This window comes from Balaenoptera borealis, assembly GCF_965194805.1.
Source record: "Balaenoptera borealis genome assembly, chromosome: 5".
NCBI classification, from domain to species: Eukaryota; Metazoa; Chordata; class Mammalia; order Artiodactyla; family Balaenopteridae; genus Balaenoptera; species Balaenoptera borealis.
The window spans coordinates 65,734,937-65,757,914 of record NC_138862.1 but is presented as its reverse complement, the minus strand read 5'-3'; the positions used below and the strand labels follow the sequence as shown (position 1 = coordinate 65,757,914).

Below are 22,978 nucleotides of genomic sequence, written 5' to 3'. Positions count from 1 at the left end.
TTTTTAAAAAATGGTGTTGCTGAAGCATAAAGAACGGCTTGTAGGGCAGCCATAGTGCCTGCCAAAACCATTTAGTAGCTTATAGTACTTGATGAGAGCTTCGATGAAAAGAATGGGATTGGAGGGAGATGGAGGGATTGGAGAAGGTGTCTGATGTAGAACTGGTGAGGATTTGCCAGACTGAAGTGCAGGTGTGGATTGTGCATGGCCTGTGGGAGACAAGACTGGACAAAGAGAGTGGAGTACAATCACGGAGGACTTTGCTCAGGGCAGGGGATTTGCACACTACCCCCTCCTTTCCTCTCCTGTGTAGGAGAGCTGCACTTCCCCCGACACCCCATCCATTTCTGCCCGCGACAAGGGACCTCTCTTTCCTGCACAGGGTGGGACCAGCAGGGCTCCTCTCCACTTCTAGTGTGGTTTGTGGAGGCAGAAACACTGGACTCATGTGCTCCAGAAACTGGTGGTTGTCTAACATGGGCAGCTTTTCCTCAGAGCTGCGGTCCTCTCAGGGAGACACAGCTCTCAGGGGAGGGGAGAGCCCTCGGGTAGGAGTAGGCCAGGGATGCAGGAGAGGTGTTGGCCTGCAATTCTGTGGCATGAGGAACACCGAGCTAGAGGAAAAGAGTGCCCTCAGAGTGCCGCTGTAAACAAAGCCTCTCCCCTCCCACCATGTTCTGTCTGCATGCTGCTGGCCAAGGCGTCCTGAAAGCCACGCTTCTTGCTGTGACTACTGTGATATCAGCTGCTGAAGTCCCCGAGGATTTTAGACATATACTGTTTAGGGAGACACACAAAAGTAAGGATCAGATTTATAACGAGTATATGGGCTGGGTCTATAGAGGAGAGAAAGTTGGGAGCAATGTAAAAATCAGGTGACAAGTCTAAATCTGTCAGCTGCTGGAGAGCAGTTACCTTTTAGCCTCCTTGTGTGCCCAGCACCCAGCCTGGGGCCCACACAAGCCCCGAGGATGCTGGTTCACTTAATCAAAAGCACTTAGAAGGGTCCAAAAAGGTCACTTCCTTTGTGTTAAAGGTCACACAGACCATTAACAGTAAATCACCAGGTGGTGGGATTACAGGTGACTTTTATGCTTTTCTGTATTTTTCATTCTTTGCAAATTTAATGTGTGTTTCTTCTAGAGTCAGGGAAAACCTTTATTTAAAAAGCACACCAAAGTCCTCAGTGAGATACATTACGGTACACGGTGATATAAGCTGCTGTGCGCACCTGATTCTTTCTCCTTTAGGAGAAGTGGTGGTGCAGCCCTGCTGACCATTGCTGGGGTTCACCTCCGAGGAAAGGGCATTGTGGCCAGCCCAGTGTCCACACTGCCTCACTCTAGTTTGGAGGGACTAGGGGAGACTCATGGCTTCCTAGATTGGGTTCTTATTTTTTTAAAGCTATAAATTAAATTTTATTATTGTATCTCCCAATTGTCCTGTATGTTTTTTTTCCCCCTGCAGTGACATAAAATTCACTGTTTTAAAATGTACGATTCAGTGGTTTTTAGTATAATCACAATGTTGTGAAACCATCACCACTATCTAATTTCAGAACATTTCTATCACTCTAAAAAGAAACTCCATACCCATTAGCTGTCCCTCTCCATTCCCTCTGCCCTGTTTCCTGGTAGCCACTAATCTAATTTCTGTCTCCATGAATTTGCCTATTCTGGACATTTCTTCTAAATGGAGTTATATTATATGTGGCCTTTGTGTATGGTTTCTTTCACTTAGCATAATGTTTTCAAGGTTCATCTATGTTGTAGTAAGTATCAGTACTTCATGCCTTTTTTGGTTGAATAATATTCCATTGTAGATTGAGTTTTGAGAGGTACGTTATTTGTCTAAAACTAGTGACCTCTACACTTGTTGGCAAAAAGCTCCCTCTCTTGGGGGTTTATCGGTGGAGAGTTGAAGTGGTCAGGAAGGGCAGGGGTTGGGGACTTGACTCAGTGCAAGTGTCAGCCGGTTACCACAGTGATTCTGGCCACATCCTGGGTGTGATTCAACACATGAGGTGCTGTGTCTGAGAGAAATAGCCCCATGAAAAAAATCTGTATAGCTTTTACAGTTAATAAAACACTTTACATCTGGGTGTCATATGACCCCCATGGTAATTATGTGAAGTCGGGGAGATAGTATTATGCCCATTTTGCAGAAATTATACCTTGGCCCAAGGAGTTTAATCACCTTGTTAAAGGTTATGATTCTAATGCACAGCGGTGGAACCAGATTTCATCTCCTAATGCTTAGCCAGGCATTCAGCAAATATTTATGGAGCACCTACTATGGGCCAGGCCCCGTTCTAGGTTCTGCAGATATGGCAACAAGCAAAACAGATAAAGCCCCTGCTCTCATGGCCCCCAAAGTAACTCCAGCTGATATATAGCAGCTGGAGACAAGCTCGAAGAGAAATAAATCAGGGCAAGGGGCTAACAAGTGGCAGGATGGGTGGGGTCAGGGAGGAAGGTGCTGGTTAGGGAGAGTCAGAGAAGGCCTCACCACAAGGGGACACCTTCCCTGAAGGAAGCAAGGGACAGGGCTGTGTGGATGTCTGGGGAAGCCAATGGTCCGGGTCGTGTGCCTGGCACCATGTAAGGTTTTACTTGCATTCCCTCACAGAAACCTCAACCCATGTTGTTAGGTAGGTGTTGCTAGGCCAGTTTGTAAAATGGCAAAGCAAGCTCAAAATCCAACTATTTAGGCAGTGATGCTGAGACCTGACTTTCCCCTCCAGAACCACTGAAGCGGACAAAACCCTTCAGAAATCTTTCGACCGTTTTCTTGTAAACGCGTGTAGCAGTCCCTGAGTATGGAAGCCAGGTCCTGGTGGGAATTGCCCAGAAGATTTTTGGTTCCTCTTTTCAGTCTGGTTCTTCCTCACCACCAGCGTCTGGTGAGGGGATCTCACATAGGAACATCGAAGAGCCCATTGATGGTTTGCTGTTGACCTTTAGACAAACACCCACACTTCTCCTCAGATGGCTGGACAAAAACTCCTTAAGAACTATGATTGAAATTAGCTCACTTTCAGTTAGGATTTCTTTTTGCTAATGTCACCACATGTCAAAATCATTTAGAAATCCTGGATTCTTTTTGGGTGGGAATAAACAGGGCACAGGAAAGACACAGTTATTTAGGACCCCGGATGAGTGAGTTGCTTTCTATCATGGGGTCTGTCTGGTCCATAGCAAGACCAGGGTTCCATGTGTCTGACATAACCCCTGAGTGAGATGAAAGAGACCAGAAAGTACGAGTTGGGGGTGAGAGGAGGGAGAGAGAGGAAAGGAAACTCTTAACGGAAGACCTGCTATGTACTAGGGACTTTTCCATTTATATCATTTTATTTGAATTTAAGTTTACAGTGATCCTGAGAGGTAGGCATCATAACATTTTTACAGATGAGGAAACAGGTTAATCAGAAAATGGCTGAGCTGGGACGAGACCCCAAATCAACAGGAATCCATAGTCCATGCACCTTCTACATATCATTTTGCTTTCGTTGTATCTCTTTTTAAAGAGAGTTTGGGTTATTTAGCTATTCTTTGCTCCCCTCAAGTATACCTTTTCATTTATTTCCCCCTTTTCAGTTATATTCCCTAAATCGAGGGCTGGCAATGTTCAGCACGATTGCCAGAAGAAGTGCCTTCGATCATTCTGAGGTACTTCACACTGCTGTGAAAATACCTACCATCACAATGCTCTCTTCCTAAATGCTGCGGTAGGGCCACATCCAGTCTGATGGAGGCAGGTAGAATAGCTGGTGAGATGGAGAGGTGCTAGTGTCCCATGATCCTACTGCCCAAGGAGAGTGGGCCTGGAGATGAGATCCCTATCCTAGTGAGACATGGGCCTGCCCAGGGGTTCTGTGTGGCTCTGGAGGATACCGAAGGGAGGATGTAACATGGTAGCACTGGGGGGTTTGGGGGGGTGGTCAGTTGTGAAAGCGCCAGGGCTTTAGAGGAACTCTGCTTTTAGGTCAAGCACAGCATAGGAAAAGTTACTATGCCTTCTAAACCAAAAAACCAGAAAATATAGTCTGACAGGGATTTTGGTGCTACTGATGAGTGCTTAGGAAATAACAAAAAGATGGAGTTTGGATGCTGAAATATTGATATTTCTGAGATATGCTGATGGGAAATGGGCAAATGTTTTAAATGGGGACCCTCTAGCAAACCTAGGTTGTAGGGCACCTGTTGTGTGGATGGCAGATAGCCAAGGGAGATAAAGACAAGATATCCATCTGTTTAGGGTAGCTAGAGAGGGCAGAAACAGTCCAGAGGAGTAACCGAAGCCTTGTCAGGTGGGGATGAGGAGAGTCATTTCAGAATGACGTCATGGGTCAAGCCGGGCCTGGAAGGAAATGGACTGTTTCTCAAAGCAAAAGAGCCCAGTGATGGAGCCCAGCTGGGAGTGGGCAGTGCTGGCTTACTTATCCTAGAACTGGGCCTCAAATTGGGGAAACCAGTAAACAAGGAGAGTGGCCCAAAAAGTTCTCTGCAAAACTGGGGCAGTTTCCTTTCCTGGGCTTAGTTTCCTCACCTGTAAAATAAGACCACCAAAATGATCAGGGAAATTCCTTCAAAATCTCACATTCCTTAACTATGGCTTTGCTATCCCTGTGGGACTGATAACGTTAACTGGTAGTTGGCACTCATATGCTTGGTCTCCTAAAGTCCTTCTTCTTTTGGGACTAGTGTGCCTTCTCTCTCATTGTCCGTGGACAGACAAATGGGTAAAGAAAATGTGGTATATACATACAACGGAATATTAGTCATTATCATCATATCCTTAAAAAGGAAGGGAATTCTGACACATGTAAAACATGGAGGAACCTTGAGGGCATTATGCTGAGTGGAATAAACCAGTCATAAAAAGACAAATACTGTATAATTCCACTTATATTAGGTATCTAAAGTAGTAAAATTCATAGAAACATAAAGTTGAGTGGTGGTTACCAGGGGCTGGAGGGAGGGAGAAAGGGGAGTGGTTTAATGCATACAGAGTTCCAGATTTGCAAGATGGAAAAGTTCTGTTTCACAACAATGTGAATATACTTGATGCTACTGAGCTGTACATTTAAAAATGGTTAAGATGGTAAAATTTATGTTATTTTTTAATCACAATTTTTTAAATGGAGAAAAAAAGCACTGGAGACCAAAGAAACCAAAATCAAACTGAACACTCCAATCCTGCTTGGTCACTGGATACGACACTCAATTCTGTTACTGCCAACTCCAAATTCTTGCTTGTGCAGGCATCTATATTTAATAGATATAAGATCTTGTTCTGTTTGCCTCTCCATAGGCATCATCCAGGTGACCAAAACAGTGAAAGAAGCAGCAATGCTATCCTGTGATTACAACATATCCACTGAAGAACTGAAGAGAGTTCGCATCTACTGGCAAAAGGATAATGAAATGGTGCTGGCTGTCATGTCTGGAAAAGTGAAGGTGTGGCCCAAGTACGAGAACCGCACCATCACTGATGTCACCAATAACCTCTGCATTGTGATCCTGGCTCTGCGCCTGTCGGACGATGGCACCTACACCTGTGTTATTCAGAAGGCTGAGAAAGGGTCTTACAAACTGAAGCACCTGACTTCGGTGAAGTTAATGGTCAGAGGTCAGTGGAACTTTCTGATTTTCAATAAGCCAGCAGACTCTTGATGCCCTTAAAGACATACTCCTATTGATTTAAGTGGAAATTTTACCAAAGAGGGGTGTATCTCACTTCATTTCTTAGGGTTGAGTCTCTAGTTTTACAGTGAACCCTAACTGTTTTCTCAGGATGTCCTGGAAATATCTATTAGTTGCATTTCTTGCACTTCGACAATCCAAGTTCATGACAATCACCCTGGAGAACTCTAATGACCTGCAGTATCTTCTGAATCATAAAGGGACACATTTGATTTGATGTAGCTATACTATTAACTGGATTTGATCCAGTAATATATTCTTGTAAAGTATGTTGAAAGGTATAAGAGCAATGCAGGCATAAATACTATGGCTATTGTACTATTATATTTATTGTATATTTGAAGCTCTCCTCTAACGGTCATTCCTACAAAGTTAGATGTTAGAGAACTGTGAAGGGCAGGGTAGGAAGAAGCCGTGACTTAACCACAGGTGATACTGCTAGAGGATACTAATATATCCTGAGCCCTCATTGAGAAATGGTAGTCCTGGGCCATTCCCTCATACTTGAAATTCAAACACATTTCTTTTTCTTCCTGGGCACTTGAGGCTTTAGGGGAAAGACTCAAACCCTTTAATAAAGGATAATAATTAACCTTGATATCAGTTAACTTAAGTGGATCCTTAGTGAGTCTTCACTGTTCTTCCCTGCTTTTGGTCTTCAGTTATGTTGAATCTTTAGCTGTAACAACCAGATCATACCTAAAGCTTAGGAGGTAAGCCAAATTTACATTATCTTGAACTTCACTCTGTGTATTCCCTACCCATGGAGAAAGCAAATGATCATATGGTGGTGAGATGTGAGGGGTTCTGAGAAGCCCACCTCCTCCAAAATTCAGACCTGTGTCGATTCCTGGAGTTCCCACTATTATAGCTTCTCCTGCTAATTTCAGCATTTTTTCCCCACAAGATCCCTGTTAAAGATAAAAATGTGTTCCCTGGGGGAGATGCCACCACAGACATATTAGCCTGTATTAATTAATTACATTAGAGACATAGTTAGTTTTCTAACAGAATATCCAGACAGAAGTAGACTCAGAACATGTACATTTTGATAGAAAGATAAAGAAGAAAATCCAAGGAGAAGAGGCAGAGTTTCAGGGAGGGCAGGCCCTAGTAGCAGGTTATCGTAGGAGACCAAGGACAGCTAAAGGGGTAGCATGGGAGTGCTGAGGGCCTCAAAAAGGAAGGTGGGGCACCAAAATCAGGTAAGGGAAGACGAAAATGGAAACTCTGCTTGCTTAATTAGACACAGAACCAATTCTGGTACTTCCAATTGAGTCAGTTAGAACAGTGCTTCCCAAATGATAAGGTGCCTATAACCTGGGGATGTTGTTAAAATGCAGATTCAAATGCAGCAGGTCTGGCGCTTCTAACAAGCTCCCTGGTGAGGCCTGTGCTGCTGCTGAGGATGGCAGTTTGAGAAGCAAGGCCAAGGTGACCAACTGTCCCGTTCTGCCCAGGACTGAGGGATTTCCTTGGACATGAGATTTTCAGTGCTAATACTGAGAAAGTCTCAGGCTAACTGGGACAAGTTGCTTTCTCTATATTTGCTAAATGATGTAATAGCAGCATAGTATCAATGGATGAAAGCCTTCATTAAGCAGCACATTTGAGGAGCTAGCTATACTAGTTAACATATTAATATGTTAATTAACTAGTTAACATATTAACTTTCTAAAACATATGCACCTTTTCCTTTCCTAATAAGATATTCTTACCCTACCTATTAAGAGTGGTGAAAACTTGGGTTAATTGATTAAAATGAGAGACAAAAGAATAATTCTTTGATGGTTCAGTCTTGCAAAGCCTTAGGAGCTGTTACTCTAAACAGATCACCTTATAGAAGGGATAGGAGACAGAGCTTAGGCTGTTCTAAGCCCAGCCAGACCTTGAAAAGATGGTTTTTAATATGATCCTTGGTATTAGTGGCATTCTTGTGGTTAAATGTTTCTTAGAAAAGCGAAGTGCAGAAATGAACATGAATCGAAATTAGGATATGAGTTACTTGGATTTGTTATTCAAAGTTAAAACATGACATACTGATGTTATGAGAAACAAACAGAATATTCTTGTTGTTAGCTACCACTGTAATCATTTGATCTTATAGGATAAATTAAAGGAGTAAAAAATAATAATGTCAACTAAAAATGGTTCGAGAAAATGTCAAACTTAATTTAGGAACAGGATTAATTCAAAAAAGAAAGGTGACTCTATCCCTAACCAGATCCAAGTTTTTCTTTTTCTTGGCATTTATAGTCACTTGTCATAACTTTGTGCCACCAGGCAGTCCTGGAAGCTTTCACCTGGCAACTTGATTTAAATGAGGGAACTCATCTAAAAGAGGACAAATTTAAGACTCACATTAGTCTATTAACTAACTTCCTGTGTGTCAGGCTCTGTTCTATGTGATTTATATTAACGATGTCATTTAATTCTTACAACGCTGGGGGCAGGTATTATCATCCCCATCTTACAAATGAGCAAACTAAGACTAAAAGTGGTTAAGTAATTGGCCCAGTCTTAAAAGGCAAAACTGGTTTTAAAACCTGGTCTTGGGACTTCCCTGGTGGTGCAGTGGTTAAGAATCTGCCTGCCAATGTAGGGGACACCGGTTTGAGCCCTGGTCCGGGAAGATCCCACATGCTGCGGAGCAGCTAAGCCCGTGCGCCACAACTACTGAGCCTGCGCTCTAGAGCCCGCATGCCACAGCTACTGAAGCCTGTGTGCCTAGAGCCCGTGCTCTGCAACAAGAGAAACCACCGCAATGAGAAGCCTGTGCCCGGCAACGAAGAGTAGCCCCTGCTTACCGCAACTAGAGAAAGCCCACGCGCAGCAACGAAGACCCAATGCAACCAAAAATAAATAAATAAATAAAAACAAAACAAAACAAAAAACCTGGTCTTGATGACCACTGTGCTATACTACATCTCTCTGTGAGACTCTGAATTCTGAAAAGAAAACTAATATATGAGATGAAGTATGGGGGGATTGGTTCCCCACATTTATGCTAAGAAGTATAAATTCTTGAAGCCTAACAATAAGTGAGGAAGAGGTGAGGGGAGTTTTTTCCTGTGTTCTCTGCAGTCATATCACTATGCTTTGCTTTACTTTAGTATCTTATTAGGGGGCAAATACACAAATGAAAGAGTGCCTCAAGTATCTTGGAGGAATATTAGGAAGGTCTCTCTGTCCTCATAAGGCATATCAGAAGAGCAAGGGAATCAGTAAAGTACAGTGGTTGAGATTACAGGCTCAATAGTGTAAAACTTACACAGAGGTTTATCTGATTAAAGACTACTTTTGGAAAAGTAAGGTAATGCTAAACAAACTTTAGAGTAGTGTTACCTCAGGTGTGGGAAGTAGGGAGACAGCAAAGTTAAGACCATACAAGTAGATTTACACAAGTTACTGTCAATATTCTGGTTCTCAATTTGGATGGTGGGTTCCCAGGTGTTTAGTATAGTATGAATTAATAAATAGATACATAAAAGAGAGCTACTTTGTATACCTCAAAAATTAGGAAGAAAGAGAAGAAAAAGAAGTAAAAGAAAGGAAGGAAAGGAAAGGAAAAGAAAAGAAGCCAGACATATTTTAATCTGCTTGTTTATATCTCTAATACCATGGCATTAGTATTTTTCTGAGAATATATTTTTCAATATAATCTTATTTTTAATGTTTTAATAAAACAGCAATGTTTGAAGCTCTAAAAAAAAAAAAGAAAGAAAAGAAAAGAAGTCAGGGGAAGGGAAAGGTCTGGTATCTGAAAAACTTGAATTCAAATCCCAGTTCTGCCACTTATTGGTTGTGACTTCTCTAGACCTCAATTTGATTATTTATAAAGTGAAACATTGTATTAGGTTAAATCGTATGAAATTACTGATATTTGACCTTTTTTGATCTACAACCTACCTCCTAGGGTTGTCGTAAAGACGAAATGAGATAATGTCCAGACCTAAGAAACATTAACGTGTTGTCTATTATTTTTTTCTTCACCTCTTGCAAATGCAAGTGTTGATACTATGTCAATATTTATTCACATGAACCTACTTCTTTAATAAGTGCCCTCTTACCTCCTTATGAAGAATTGATATAACCAATTCAAACCAAAGTTAGTCTTTGAATTATACATAAATATTAATGACTTAATGGGAAGTTGCAAATTATATTTTATTATTCTTATTAAAGCTAGGTATTTATTAAAAATATAAACACACACACAAATATGTAATGATATGTACTTACATCCTTGTTCTTTCTTCAGCTGACTTCCCTGTCCCTAGTATAACTGATCTTGGAAATCCATCTCCTAACATCAGAAGGATAATTTGCTCAACCTCTGGAGGTTTTCCAAAGCCTCACCTTTCCTGGTTGGAAAATGGAGAAGAATTAAATGCTACCAATACAACACTTTCCCAGGATCCTGAAACTGAGCTCTACACGATTAGCAGTGAACTGGATTTCAATATGACAAGCAACCACAGCTTCGCGTGTCTTGTCAAGTATGGAGGCTTAACAGTGTCACAGACCTTCAACTGGCAAAAATGTAAGTGATATTGTTCTGGGAAGTTTCTGCTGTGTAGAGTCTAAAAAGAAAATAACTCAGCCAGATGCATTACAGAATTATGTATATTGACTCTGATAGTATTTTTTTTGCAGTATTTTTAGACATGCAAATAAAATGATAATGAAAGTATCGCTATGACTTATTAAGGTCACTGTACAAGGTTTGACTATAATGCTACTAGACTAATTTTATTTTCTTTAATAAGCATTCTAAAATTTAGACATCCAAGTAAGTTCTATCCATCAAGTCAACATCTTAGGAAGTTACTATAACAATATTGTTGTTATTGAAAGCACTAAGAATTGTCCTTCTTTGGAATTGCTCTCTGGGCTTTGGCACTTTCATTTTGGGGGCCCCCTCCCCATGGTCCCATGATGTCAAATCATTGTCTTTTGAGGGTGAATGTACCTTTTAAGAACTACTGGTTCATTCAGAACCAAATCTGGTAAAGAAGGTGAATGACAAACTACTTGAGGACAATGCCTGAAAAAAGTGGTCACTTTTAACCAAAACCATGACCAAATAGTTAACCCTACATGTAGTAAACTTAAAGAATTTTCTTTCCCCAAGAGGTGAAATCATCTGAAAATATAAAATGGAAAAAGTTGGGCTTTTATAAATTCATGCATATTAAACCCATAATGGGTTATTACAGAAGAACTCAGATACTTGAAATACATTTCTAACTTGTTTGGCTGATTATATGGAGCACCACCAGGCCTCTCCCTACCCCCAGCCCCACTTATAACAATATGTTTTGTGGCTGCATAGTAAAAAATTATACATCGAGTATAATATATTATGTGTAGTATGTCTTACATCTTCCTCTTATTTTTGCTTGTAGTAGAGGAGATATTTTAGATGGTCTAGTAGATCATCTTAGTGAATGATTTACTCTAGATCTTTCTATCTTGAGTGGATTCTTTATTTTCCTCAATAGGTAATGAGATAAAATTTGGGGGGAAAATTAATCCAAGTTTTGACATGATTTTATTAATAGTCCAAACTCATCTCTATCATCTTTTATGTATTCTAAAGAATTTATAAAAATGAATTTTGAATCCTATAGTAAAACTAGTTTATTAATTCAGCATTCTTGTCACTTTATTGATATATAATTATTTAACCAATTTTAGATTATCATGACTAAGGTAGACAGTAGTACACAAATTAGTAACAGCAGCTTCAATTATATTTTATTTTGGACATCATTTATATTTGGAATATGAGTACATATGATATTCTAGGGCAAGGGTTGACAAAAATTTTCAGAAAAGGGCCAGATAGTAAATATTTATTCTTTACAGGTCATATGGTCTCTGGCAACAACTCAGTTCTGCTGTTATAGCATGAAAGCAGCCATAGAAAAGACATAAATGAATGACATAGCTGTGTTCCAACAAAATTTTATTTAAAAAAATAGGTGGTAGGCCAGGTTTGGCCTGTGCATGGTAGTTTGTTAACTTATAGGAAATAGAATGTATTCCTTTATATAAAAGGATGGAGCTATTATTTAAAGATGATTTAGACTGCCCAGCTTTATCATCTTTTCCCTAGTTTGCCTTCTCTCAATTCTTCCTTCATGCTAAGGATGAGCAGTATCCCTTTTCACGATAATTCAAAATACTAGTTCTTTGTCCTATTTGGTCCACATTCACAATGACTAATGGAGAGATGATTAACAGTATGTGTTTAATCATTCCTTCTTGCATTCAGTTTTTATTAAGTAGTTATCACATACCAAGCATCCTGCTAGGCACCAGTGTTGTCTCTGTGGTCAGAGAGCTTTAAATACATCAGATCTCATGAACTGGACGGCAAGTATCACTTAGAGTCAAAAGCAAATAATGCATTTGTGGGAGAGGTCAAGGGGTGACTGCATAAACAAACGTAAATTAGGTGTATAGTTGATAGGAATAGTTATAAGTCAATGTGAATAAAGCTTTACTATTTAAATACCTACCCTTTATCCCAAATTTATTAATTAAACAGATTGGGTCTATGGATCTTTTAGCCTGGGCCTGCCCAGTTTGTTAACCCTTGATGTACTGGAAGATATGTGTGTGTGTGGAAGGGGTGAATCAGGGAGTCCCACTCAGGCTGTCTAATGAGCTATATGTACAGATGTCCTCATGCAACTATGCACTTGGGATTTTGGGTCTGCCCTGTGGTGCCTTACCAGGTTCCTAATAGGCATCACAACAGAGCAGGTTTGCTGCTACTGGTTCCCCCTTCTTTCTCTTAAACACATACCTTCTTTCCAGGCTGGGTGAGGCTTGAGGATGGATGAGGAGTGACCTCTGAGAGGAAGTCAGGAGTGAGTTGGAACTTGTGAAACATCTGGACTCCCAGGATAATAGCAAGAGCTTCTTTGTTATTTTGGGTGTCATTCTGGTCTGCAGAGGCCAACCCTGCTAATCACTCGATGTCTCCACCCAATCTGGTGTTTTAGAGAAAAATAAAAAAACGACTTTCCCTAGTCTCTAAGTAGTAGGTGCTCTATGGTCAAATGTGCATTTTATAATGATCACTGTGGCAGAATGTGTAGGAATTATTAGAGCCCAGAAAACCAGAGGCAAAGAGACCAATATAAAGGCGACTAAGTTGGAGTTCAGAAAAACCTGAACGAAGGCGGTTGCTGCAGGAGATTTGGAGAAAAGGAATCAGTTGCAGAGATTTTCTCAATACAGCACAGAAAGTCAGTGGGAGCTACTGGGCAGTGAGCACAAAGGCAAGCCTCCTCTTTTATTTGGGTCACTGATGGTGTTGCCATTCGCTGAAATGGGAGAATGCAGGTGGTAGATATGCTTTGGAAAGAATACATGGATACTGAGTTCAATTTTAGTCAGGTGGAGATGCTGGCATCCAACCATATAGTCAACGGCTGAAAATACAAATTTGGGGCTCAGAAATGAGATCAGAAATATGGTATACAGATTTAGAAATCAGCTGGTGTTTCCAACCTTGGGTGTGGATGAGATCACCCCATGATTACCGGGGCCAGTGAGAGGAGGATGGGACCACAGATGGAACCATGGGGAACAACAGTAGTTAAAGGACAAGAAGAGGAAGAAGAGCCTACAAAGAAAACTGAGTCACAACAAACAGCAACTGAAGAATGTGGTGTCATAGACGTCCCAGGAGGAAGAGTGTCAACTGGGCCGAATGCTGATGAGAAGTCCAATAAGCTAAAGACCGAAATTTATCCCCAAGGCTTGTAATCAGAAAAATGAGAAACGGTACTTTAGTAAATGCTCAATATTTATTTGTAAGCCATTCCAGAGAAATCAGAAGAGGGTGAGCTGCTAATATTCCTTTTGTGTCCCTGCCCTTCTCCAGATGTTGCTAACTCTTCCTCAAAGGGGTTGAAAATAAATGGTGTAGCTGCTGCTCCTGAGCAGGAGGGACTGACAGCAGTACCGCATACACCTTTCTACTCCCACCCGCAGCCTTCCTCGTGTGCCCTGTCTTTTCTCTGTTCCCTGTGTTCTACAGCTGATAGCCAGTTTGTAGAGCTCTCCTTCAGGATGATCCTACCTACTACCAAGCCACATCCACGCTTGGTTCTTTGCTGGGTCTCTTCTATTCTTCCAGAAGCTCTAGGCTGTATGATGAAAAATGTGTATCTGATAATGAATGCAAAGTGGCTTCTGTAGCTTTAGGCAGCTACTGTAAGGGGTGTGTTTGTGTGTGTGTGTGTTAAAGAGGACACCCTAAAAGGGAGAAGTCATGACAGAGCTGGAGAAGGGAAAAAAAAGGTATATCTAGAACACAATATCAACTATTAGTAGCAATACATAGTAATATCAGCTATAGAAATGAGATACGAAGACAAGATAGCTTTTAAAGGCTTTCCTGAGAATCTTTTTTTATGCCAACTTAACTCAGTAAATGCAAAAGTTCAAATTTTCTTTTTCACATTTAATATCTGACATCTGGTATTAGTTGCTCACAAGTATGTGTCTGATTAAAGAGTTATGCAAGAAAAATGCTAGAAGCTGCATTTTGGAGAGCTGACCAGGCAAAAAAGTGAAAAATGCTTTACAGTTGTGTCAATATAAGGGGCACAGAATGGGTATCAGGCAGTTGGAAACACATTAGAGCTGACACTATTCTTTTCCTTCAGCAGCCAAACCAGCCCCTTCTGCTAATCAGCTCCTGCTCTGGGCCATTATTATCCCAGTCTCAGCATGTGGGATTTCTGTGATCATTGCAGTAACACTAACATGCCTGTCCTGCAGTAAGTAATATTGTACTATCACAACGATCTCAATTCCTGGACACCCAAACTCTACCAGTATGGGTCAGCACCTCTCCGAGGTTGTAGCCTATTTTATTCTCATTTTTGGAGCAAATCTATGGAAACTTTAGTGTCTCCTTTACTTGTCTCAGCAAGTTCTGTTCATTCACTGGACAGATATTTCTTGGACACCTACTATGTGCCTGGCACTCTACTAGGCACTGGAGTTACAAAGATGAGAGATCACTGCCCTCAAGACACATTCTAGTTTAGTCCTTTTATTTTTCCCCTAAATGTATAATATTTTCTTGGAGACACTGAGGCTTGCTAACTAAATTGAAAACATATCTGATACAAAGTGATAGTCTAATCTTTGATTTGGAATTGGAGGAAACGCAGAATGACAAGGTTTAGGGGCAAGAATCATTTTCTTGGAGGAGGGTAAGATGCACTAATGAGATGTAGTTGAGCAACTATATGGCTACAGGTGATTTTACCAATTCTCAATTGTTCAGAATTTATTTTTGGATGAAAGATCAGGAGTGAGGAAAGAAGAGATATCTAGGATATTTTTTTCCTATGAATCTAAATTTTTGGCTTTACACATATGCTACCCTCAATCTGTAATTAAATGAAGAGGAACTGCTAGGCCAGCGCTAAGGCTATAGTCATCATGAAGGAACACCAACCTTTCTTGGAGTAGAAATCTTGTACACTGAGCAAAGAAAATTGGAAGACCAACATCTGCTGATTTTCCCAACTTTCAGCACAAAAAAATGTCAAGGCTCGAGGAAGTGACTAGAGACTCTTTGCTATGAACAACCTACCCCATGGGTAGGATAAAGAGGTCTGGTGGGCTCAAGGGTGTTTCTAATACAGACTGTGAACCTCTCTAGTTCAGAGTTTTTCATCCTTAGTACTACTGACTTTGGGAGCTGTATACGTCTTTGTTTCAGGGGGCTGATCTGTGCATTGTAGGATGTTTAGCAGCATCCCTAGCCCCCACTCACTATATGCCAATAGCACCTCTTGCCCCCGTTGTGACAGCCAAAGATGTCTCTAGACATTGCACATGCCCCCAGGGGGTGATGGTGGTGGTGGCTGTGGAAATCACCCCTGGTTGAGAACCACTCCTCTAGTTCTAAGCCAGTTGAAGGTTTGCTGAAATACATGGGCGTGATTTAAGGGAAACTTACCTCCCTAGATTTTTATTGCTTGTGCTTTGTCTTCAAGGACATGCTGCAAGGTGGAGAGAGAGAAGGAGGAATAAGGAGAGCATGGAAATGGAAAGGATGTCCTCATCTACATAGGATCTGTGGAAGGATTGGGCTGACCAGAACACCTCGAGGTATCTTCTCTACCAGTGTGGGATATGTGAGGTCTTGTGCTCGTGAACACAGGGTTTTCTTCCTCTCAGTACCAAATTTAAGATCTTTTACTACTACCACCTTTTCAAAATCCACATTCAACGTACTCTAAACAGATGGTTGGCACCTCTCTCCTTTCTCCCCACATAAAATTTGCTTATTGTAACCTCGTCCTTTGCCGTGCCATTCTGCCATCTTGAAATGTTCCCCTCTTGCCAGTCAACTCAGTGTCTTTCAGTATCCGTCAAACACGTGTACTATTCCTGGGCTATCTCCTTATTTTGATCACTCCTTTTCCCCTGTATCCCTCAGTACTGTTGGACACAGACTGGGGTCACTCTGTACTAATTCAGTAACATCTCATTGATCTGTCTGCCTCTTACTAACAGAGTCATCTCCCACTGACCCAATTACAGAGCCGAATTTCATAAAGAATTACCTCTCCGTGTCATTTTCTCACTTAAAAACACAGAAGAGACCCCAGGGTCTACAGGAAAAGTTTCAGAACTTTTTACTTTCCACATTCCAGTTGATCTCTTCAGTCTAAACATCCTCAGTTGTTTCTATTGTTCTTCACACGGCAGTTTCCAGAAGCTCCAGGTGAACACACTAAATGTCAATAAATGGTGTCCAAAATTTTAGATTTGATCTGATTCTACATAGGATGGGGTAGTTACTATTCATCCAAGGATGTTAAGGAAGCCTAAACACAGCATCAGCTTTTGTGAGTCACACTATTAATTTACATCAATTCTGTGCTATCCTAAAATCCCCAGGTCTTTTCAGGTAAGAGAAACATTGAGACATTAGAATCTAAAAGACCGACATCAGGACCAGGGTAAACCACTATAAATCAGTCTCCATAAACAGTTCAGTTTTGACTTGTGAAGTTTAGGGTAACAGCGGCGTTAAACAATGAGATTCTGCAGAGTTACCTTTAAAAAGAAAGTGAACTATAATACCTGAGACTTACATAACAGGTTATGTTTTACAAAAGCATTATTTCATTTCGCCTTATAAAAATCTCTATGAGCAAGATCTTTCTATCTCCGTTTTATGGGAGAGAAACCCAAAGCTCCCGGAGGTTGAGTGATCTGCCTAAGGTCAGACAAATAAGGAGCAAAACCAGGACCCAAACTCGACATCAAGCTCAGGTTCCTTTCACAGCAGCATAGCAGCCTATGCATATTTTCCCCACAGCAGTTTCTCAGCTTCCTGTCCTGCTTTCTTTTCATTTCAACTTCTTGCTCATTCTCCAGGATGCCCTTCCCAGGATGTTCCCCTCAGTTCTGCAGTTACCTAGCATTTCCCTGACTTTCCTTCCATCGCAAAAGTTTTCTGCTCAGTCAGCTGATCCTTCATAATGAAGCCAGGAACCCAGTCTCCTTCACAAGCATTCTGTGGCCATCTTGCCCAGTTCAAGCAGTTCTGCCTCTGACCACTAGAGCAGTGCTCTCTCTAGCACGTCACTCTCCACCCTGGGTTTATTTTCATGTGCCACGTCTTATATCCTTTACCAAATTGTAGGCTTACTGAGAAGAGCAAGCGTGCCTGATACACCTTTGTTTGCCCCACACATAGGTGAATGAGTGCCTTGATCTATAATGTTTGGTTGGTTGGTGATAGCTGGTGCTTAATATTTGCCTGATATTTCATGTAGTAAAAATTGTCAGACTTGTCCTAAATTCTCCCATAATTTAGACTTGCCTTTATGTTCTTTAGCCATCAAGACTAATATCTACAATGTTACCTCAAGCTGGGAATACCCTTGTGATAAAAAATATAAAAATTTTTAATGTTTTCTTCAGGTCCCACCTCCATCTGAGATCGACCTCTTCTTGGAGCTTCCTCAAATGGCCAGGATTATCCCACCTCGACCTTCATGTATCTGTTCTCTAGGAGCCTCTTCATTCCAGTGGCTTTGCTGAAAGTGACTAGAGGAGTATGATGGGGACAGAAGTAGCTCTGGTGACCCTGACCAAGGATTTGGAAACACAGAATTCTTTAGGCCTGGAAGAGACATTAGTGAATACTAACTACTCTTACTAATGACAAGGACATCGAAGTCCTGGGAGGTGACTTGAATTGTAAAGGCCAGGGCCAGAACCCAGATTTCCTGGCTCTGGTGCTCTTTTCCTTCATCAATCCAGCTTTGTGCTATTAACTGCTATGTGTGTGTACACACACACACACACACACACACACACGCACGCACACACACACACATCAGTCAAAGTGCTTCTGGAAACAGAATTTATCCAGTATCAATCAATCAGGTCAATTTCAGAGACTTGATCTGATGAAGGAATGGAGAAGGATGTTATGTTGTTAAAAGCAATTTAATGTTAATGTGTGGGAAGTATGGTGTATGTACACCTAGATGAGGATAATGGAAATATTGGTGTTTAGCCAGTACTTCATTTTCATTGTGCTCTCCTTTGTTGTTCTCCCACTTCTCTACTAGGTTCAGGAGGAAGTAGATCCATCTAAAAATAATTTCCTCTGACAGGTAGAATGAATGACTTATACAGTAAGTCCCCTACATACGAATGAGTTCCATTCTGAGAGCGTGTTCGTAAGTCCAATTTGTTTGTAAGTCCAACAAAGTTAGCCTAGGTACCCGACTAACACAGCGGCTATATACCGCTGATTTTACGCTTGCTTCCGGACATGCTGGGCTTGAAATAAAGATACTGTTACTACTGTACTCTATACAGTACTGTAAAGTACACAAAAGCATAACGATGCACGCACGTGACAACGTATGCCAGACACTTGAACTAACTTATGTGATTGGACATGCGAACACATGTTCGCATCTTCAAAAGTTCGCAACTTGTTAGTAAGCGCAAACAGAATGACTTTATTTTTTGTTTTGTAAAGTAAATCAAACTTACCAGATCATAGGTCAAACAAGAATAGATTTTATTGAACTGGTTTTTTTCTTTTAATAGGAGCAACTAAAAAATAAATCAATACTATGAAAAGCCCAGATGAATGCTTCTTGATAATTCCTTGGAAAAAATTGGTGAGCCAAAGTAAATACTGTATTAGAGAACAAGGGCATAGCAAAATACTTAATACACACTGCTAACCTCTGTGGTTAAGACTGACGCAACCAATAAACTGTTAAGGAGGAAAATGCAAACTTCTCTAAGAAAAGATTTAGCAAAAGTTGTGCATGTGTACAAAACACACACAAACTTTTTTTCTATTTAAAATTTATGAACTAACCAATAACTTGTTCTAGAAAGTAACCGCAAATGAAAACAGCTTCATAAGTTCATTTTTGTAATAAAAATTGGCATATCTATTTGGTTACTTCAAAGACATATAAAGGAATTAAAATTTATTTTTAGTTAAATTAAAAAAAAAACAGTTCACAACTTGAATGTTGGTATGTAGGGGACTTACTTACACCTCAAAGCAATAGTAAGGTTGGAGAGTGATAATTTGTTTAGTTCACATTGGACTGATACTCTCCTTAAATGGCTTTATGCTAGTTTAATCTCATTTGTAAAATCTTTATGAGAAGGTTCTCATTTAAAATGAGATAGGTTTTATTGTGTATGTACTAAAGAGTAAGCTGTCTTTAGCAGAAATTGATTGAAGTAATGAAAATAGCACTCCATAGGGCTTCCTTAGATCCCTAACGTGGCTTTTCCTCCATGGTATTTCTGGATCCCTCTGACATCAGCAGAGAATTGAAAAGAAAGAAGTGGCCAACTACTGTTCCTACATTACTTAACTCATGACTCCTCTTTCTCTGAAATTGCCTTCCATGCTCATTGGACCAGGAGTGGATGTGACTTAACCTGGGGCAATCAGACATTCTCATTTGAAAATCTGGAGTTGCACAGCAAGTTGACCAAGTTTCTCAAATGGGGCTGGATTTAAAACGTTTAATTTTGGTAGCTGTAAAGGGGCTAGATTACTCTATATAGTCTAAGGAACAGAGGTACACTTTTAAATGGTTGCTCATAGAACAAAATTACAAGAATTTAAACAAACAAACAGCAACCAAAAAAAAAAAACCACACCAGGAATTGCCACATTTAGTTAAGATTCATAATCCTTGGACATGATCAAAAGGAGACCTCTAGAAGTAACCACAAAACAGTACAAACCTAAGAGACAGCTTACTTGTACTTTAAATAAATTATAGTAAATTATTGCTTATTACATTTAATAAATGTGTTACTACTATTTTTTCAAGGAGTAGTATTTTTTACTTTTATTATTCTGATATTTTTGTGATATGAATAAAATTATTTTAAAACCAACCATATAATTTTATAAGTTGAAGGATTTAATCTCAATGTGGTTGTGAATAAAACAATAAACAGATTGACTAAGTGCCAATTTGTCAGCAATTTATGAATTGGATAATTAAGAAAAACATGCTTTTGGGAGTGTGGCAATAGTATGTAAATCATGGTGAAAATGTGCTGGTGCGTATCGTTTTAACTGCTAATACCGGTTGTTAGATAATGCCCTGTGTGCCGCAGCATTGTGCTATGTTTTACAAACATCGTTTCATTTAATACTCATTCTGAAGTGGATACTGTTTCATTTGACAGATGAGAAAACTTGAGACTTAAAGTAAAATGGCTTGGCTGCAGGTCACATGGCTGCGAAGCTCCAGGGCTGAGATTCCAAGCCAGTTGTTCTGCCTCCAGAGCCCACGGCTTTAGCCCCTACTCTAGGCTGCTTCACAAACCCTGCTCACGTGAACAACAGTATTTTCAGAGTAGGAACCAAGAGGTCTAACCCCAAAACAAAGCACTAGCAGTTTTTTCCTCTCAGTACACTCAATTCAGTCATTCTCACCTCTCATTTAGTAAAAGTTATAATCTGCAGGGCGGCTTCCTTCTCAGGCAGCAAGCTCCTGGAGTGTAGAGACAGTGTATCTGTTCTGAGTAACTCTTGTATACTACAGCAGAGATACTTTGTCAGCATTACTGAGAGAGGAAACAAGGTCGGGTTGTTTCTTTAATAATGCTTATCTACTTCCTTTTTGTTAAGTTTTATATTATTTTAAATGGCACAGGAACCATCTTTGATTTTTATTAAGACAGAACCAAACACGACTACACATTTAGGTCCTTACTGTTTCTAGGACTCAAGGGCACAAGGGTTTCACAGACCATCTGCCTTACCTGGTTCCTTCCTCTCCTTCTCCTAGTGATCCCTGCAGTACTCTTTTAAAGGGCTACAAGAATAAATTTACAACCTGTACAATTCAACTTTAATCTTTTGGGAAATCTTAATTTACTATTGTATAATCCAGGGAAAAGAAATCTATATTGATCAATCAATATAGATATAATGTCAAATATATAGATCAATGTAGATACAAGTATGTACTTAAATTTAAGGATGAGTAAAGTAAGAGTACAATAGCCCAATTCTTGGTTAAAAAAAAAAGTAAGAGCAAGTCACTGCCACTACAGATGCCAGTGCTTACATCTGTCAGCAGTCCGATCAACTGGCATTCAATGGACATGGCGACACAGCTCCTTTCAACTCTCCAATGAGTTTTAAGTCCAGAGCATGTTCAGTCTTTGTTTTGTTTACCTGCTGACGAAGGGTTTCTAGGAAGATTTAGCAGTGCTTCAATTTTCTTAGCATCGTCCTTGGATCGATTTTTCTGTAAATTACTTTCAATTTCTTCAGGGAGGAGCTCAGTAAAGTGTAGTCTGGTTTTCCTGTAATCAAAGAACAAGAAGCATATATCAAGTACTGCTCTATTTCTTTGGTTTTTAGAGAGAATTTTTTTTAGAAAGATAGTGTTTGTCTTATACTCCCTTACAACTTGTGAGCAAACATTGCTCCTTGCACTTCAAATACAATGACTTTCTTCTCTCTCCTAACCTGTTCCACTTACAAGCCAGCCAGGAGTCTCACATTACCAACGTGGACATTGCCAGGGCAGTAGCTCTGATCCTTAAGATATTCGAGTTCTCGAAGGGGTGACATGCAGTTGCTGAAGCACCCTGAGCTAAGGTGTGAGCCTCGAAACCAATCTGTCCTCTTGCCCTCAGGGCCCAGGGGGGATGTGAAACCCCCTGCCACTCTGTTAAACTCTCTGTTGACAGACCTTGTGGGACATGCACAAAGGTTATAACATTGGTAATCTCAGTACGGAAAAGTCACATAGGGCAACACTACAGACGTATATTTACTAGGAGTTAAAAAATCTAATTTCCAAATAACAGATCAGTTCTTTCTCCAAGTCAACTATTAGTGTCTTCCTTTCTTTAAGTGATTATCAGGGTCACCTATGACTTTCTTCTCAACTCTTCATAACCAGATTTGACCATATCTTCTTTCATAGCTCTATGGAAAATACAGCCAATGTTCTGTATTTTCTGCTCACTATGTCAATTTTCTAGATTCTCACTTTGTTGATTTCTCTATACTGTAGTTATTTTCAAGCAAAGAAGCAGACATATAAAAGGTTCTTAACTATTTATTAACTGTCCTCAGAAATACCACATATATATTATATATATATATATAAATAACCTATACACTTCTGACACTATTTCCTTTCCAGTTGTTGTTTTTACCCATTCTTGAGGTTTTCCATCTCTAAATAACTGACCAACTTCTCTAGTTTTTTTTTTCTGGTTTCCTTTTTTTCTGATTGGAATACAATTATTATTTGTTCATATTTTTCCAAATGTTAATTCTTCTATAACTTCCTATATCAGATTCAAATAACCAGATATTTTCCTTACTTTTCCAACTCCTTTCTCAAAGATTCCTTTTTAAAAAAGAAGTCTCTTAGGACACCTAAAGGGCTAGAAATAAGCTAATACTTTCATGCTTTTAACTCTCCATAATATCAAATTTTATGTTGGCATTCAGAATTTTAAGTACTTTATCCTAGAACCTAGAGAGCTGCATATCTCACTCACCTTCTTACTATGGAGAAGAAGACCGAACAAAACAAACGTATGTTGAACACTGTGGTGTGATTCTGCCCTTAGAACAGCTGAGAAAACTGAGTGCTTGAAGTTAAGGAAAACATCTACGGTCACAGAATTAATCAATAGTCTAGCTGGGATTTAAGGTTTGTTTTCAAGGTTTCATTGGC

At 40.1% G+C, this 22,978-nt stretch overlaps 2 protein-coding genes and 1 long non-coding RNA gene across 10 annotated transcripts in view; 1 reads left to right on the top strand and 2 right to left on the bottom strand.

Moving 5' to 3' along the window:
- Positions 1–10,050, bottom strand: part of LOC309630144 — an 18,446-nt gene extending 8,396 nt beyond the window's left edge. For both annotated transcript variants that reach the window (XR_014245445.1, XR_014245446.1), the window contains exon 1: positions 9,948–10,050. This is a non-coding gene — a long non-coding RNA (uncharacterized lncRNA). The remainder of the gene's footprint in view (positions 1–9,947) is intronic.
- CD80 (CD80 molecule) overlaps positions 1–21,307 on the top strand; it is a 26,997-nt gene extending 5,690 nt beyond the window's left edge. For 4 of the 6 annotated variants that reach the window (XM_082394986.1, XM_082394985.1, XM_082394989.1 and 1 more), the window contains 4 exons: positions 5,314–5,631; positions 9,967–10,248; positions 14,396–14,509; positions 15,743–21,307. In XM_082394986.1, the coding sequence (XP_082251112.1) occupies positions 5,314–5,631; positions 9,967–10,248; positions 14,396–14,509; positions 15,743–15,819 (791 nt within the window). In that variant the 3' untranslated portion in view covers positions 15,820–21,307. The remainder of the gene's footprint in view (positions 1–5,313; positions 5,632–9,966; positions 10,249–14,395; positions 14,510–15,742) is intronic. The other 2 variants (XM_082394984.1, XM_082394987.1) reach the window with 2 other exon arrangements.
- The window catches only part of TIMMDC1 (translocase of inner mitochondrial membrane domain containing 1), a 25,165-nt gene continuing 22,016 nt past the window's right edge, over positions 19,830–22,978 (bottom strand). For both annotated transcript variants that reach the window (XM_082394990.1, XM_082394991.1), the window contains exon 7: positions 19,830–21,584. In XM_082394990.1, the coding sequence (XP_082251116.1) occupies positions 21,434–21,584 (151 nt within the window). In that variant the 3' untranslated portion in view covers positions 19,830–21,433. The remainder of the gene's footprint in view (positions 21,585–22,978) is intronic.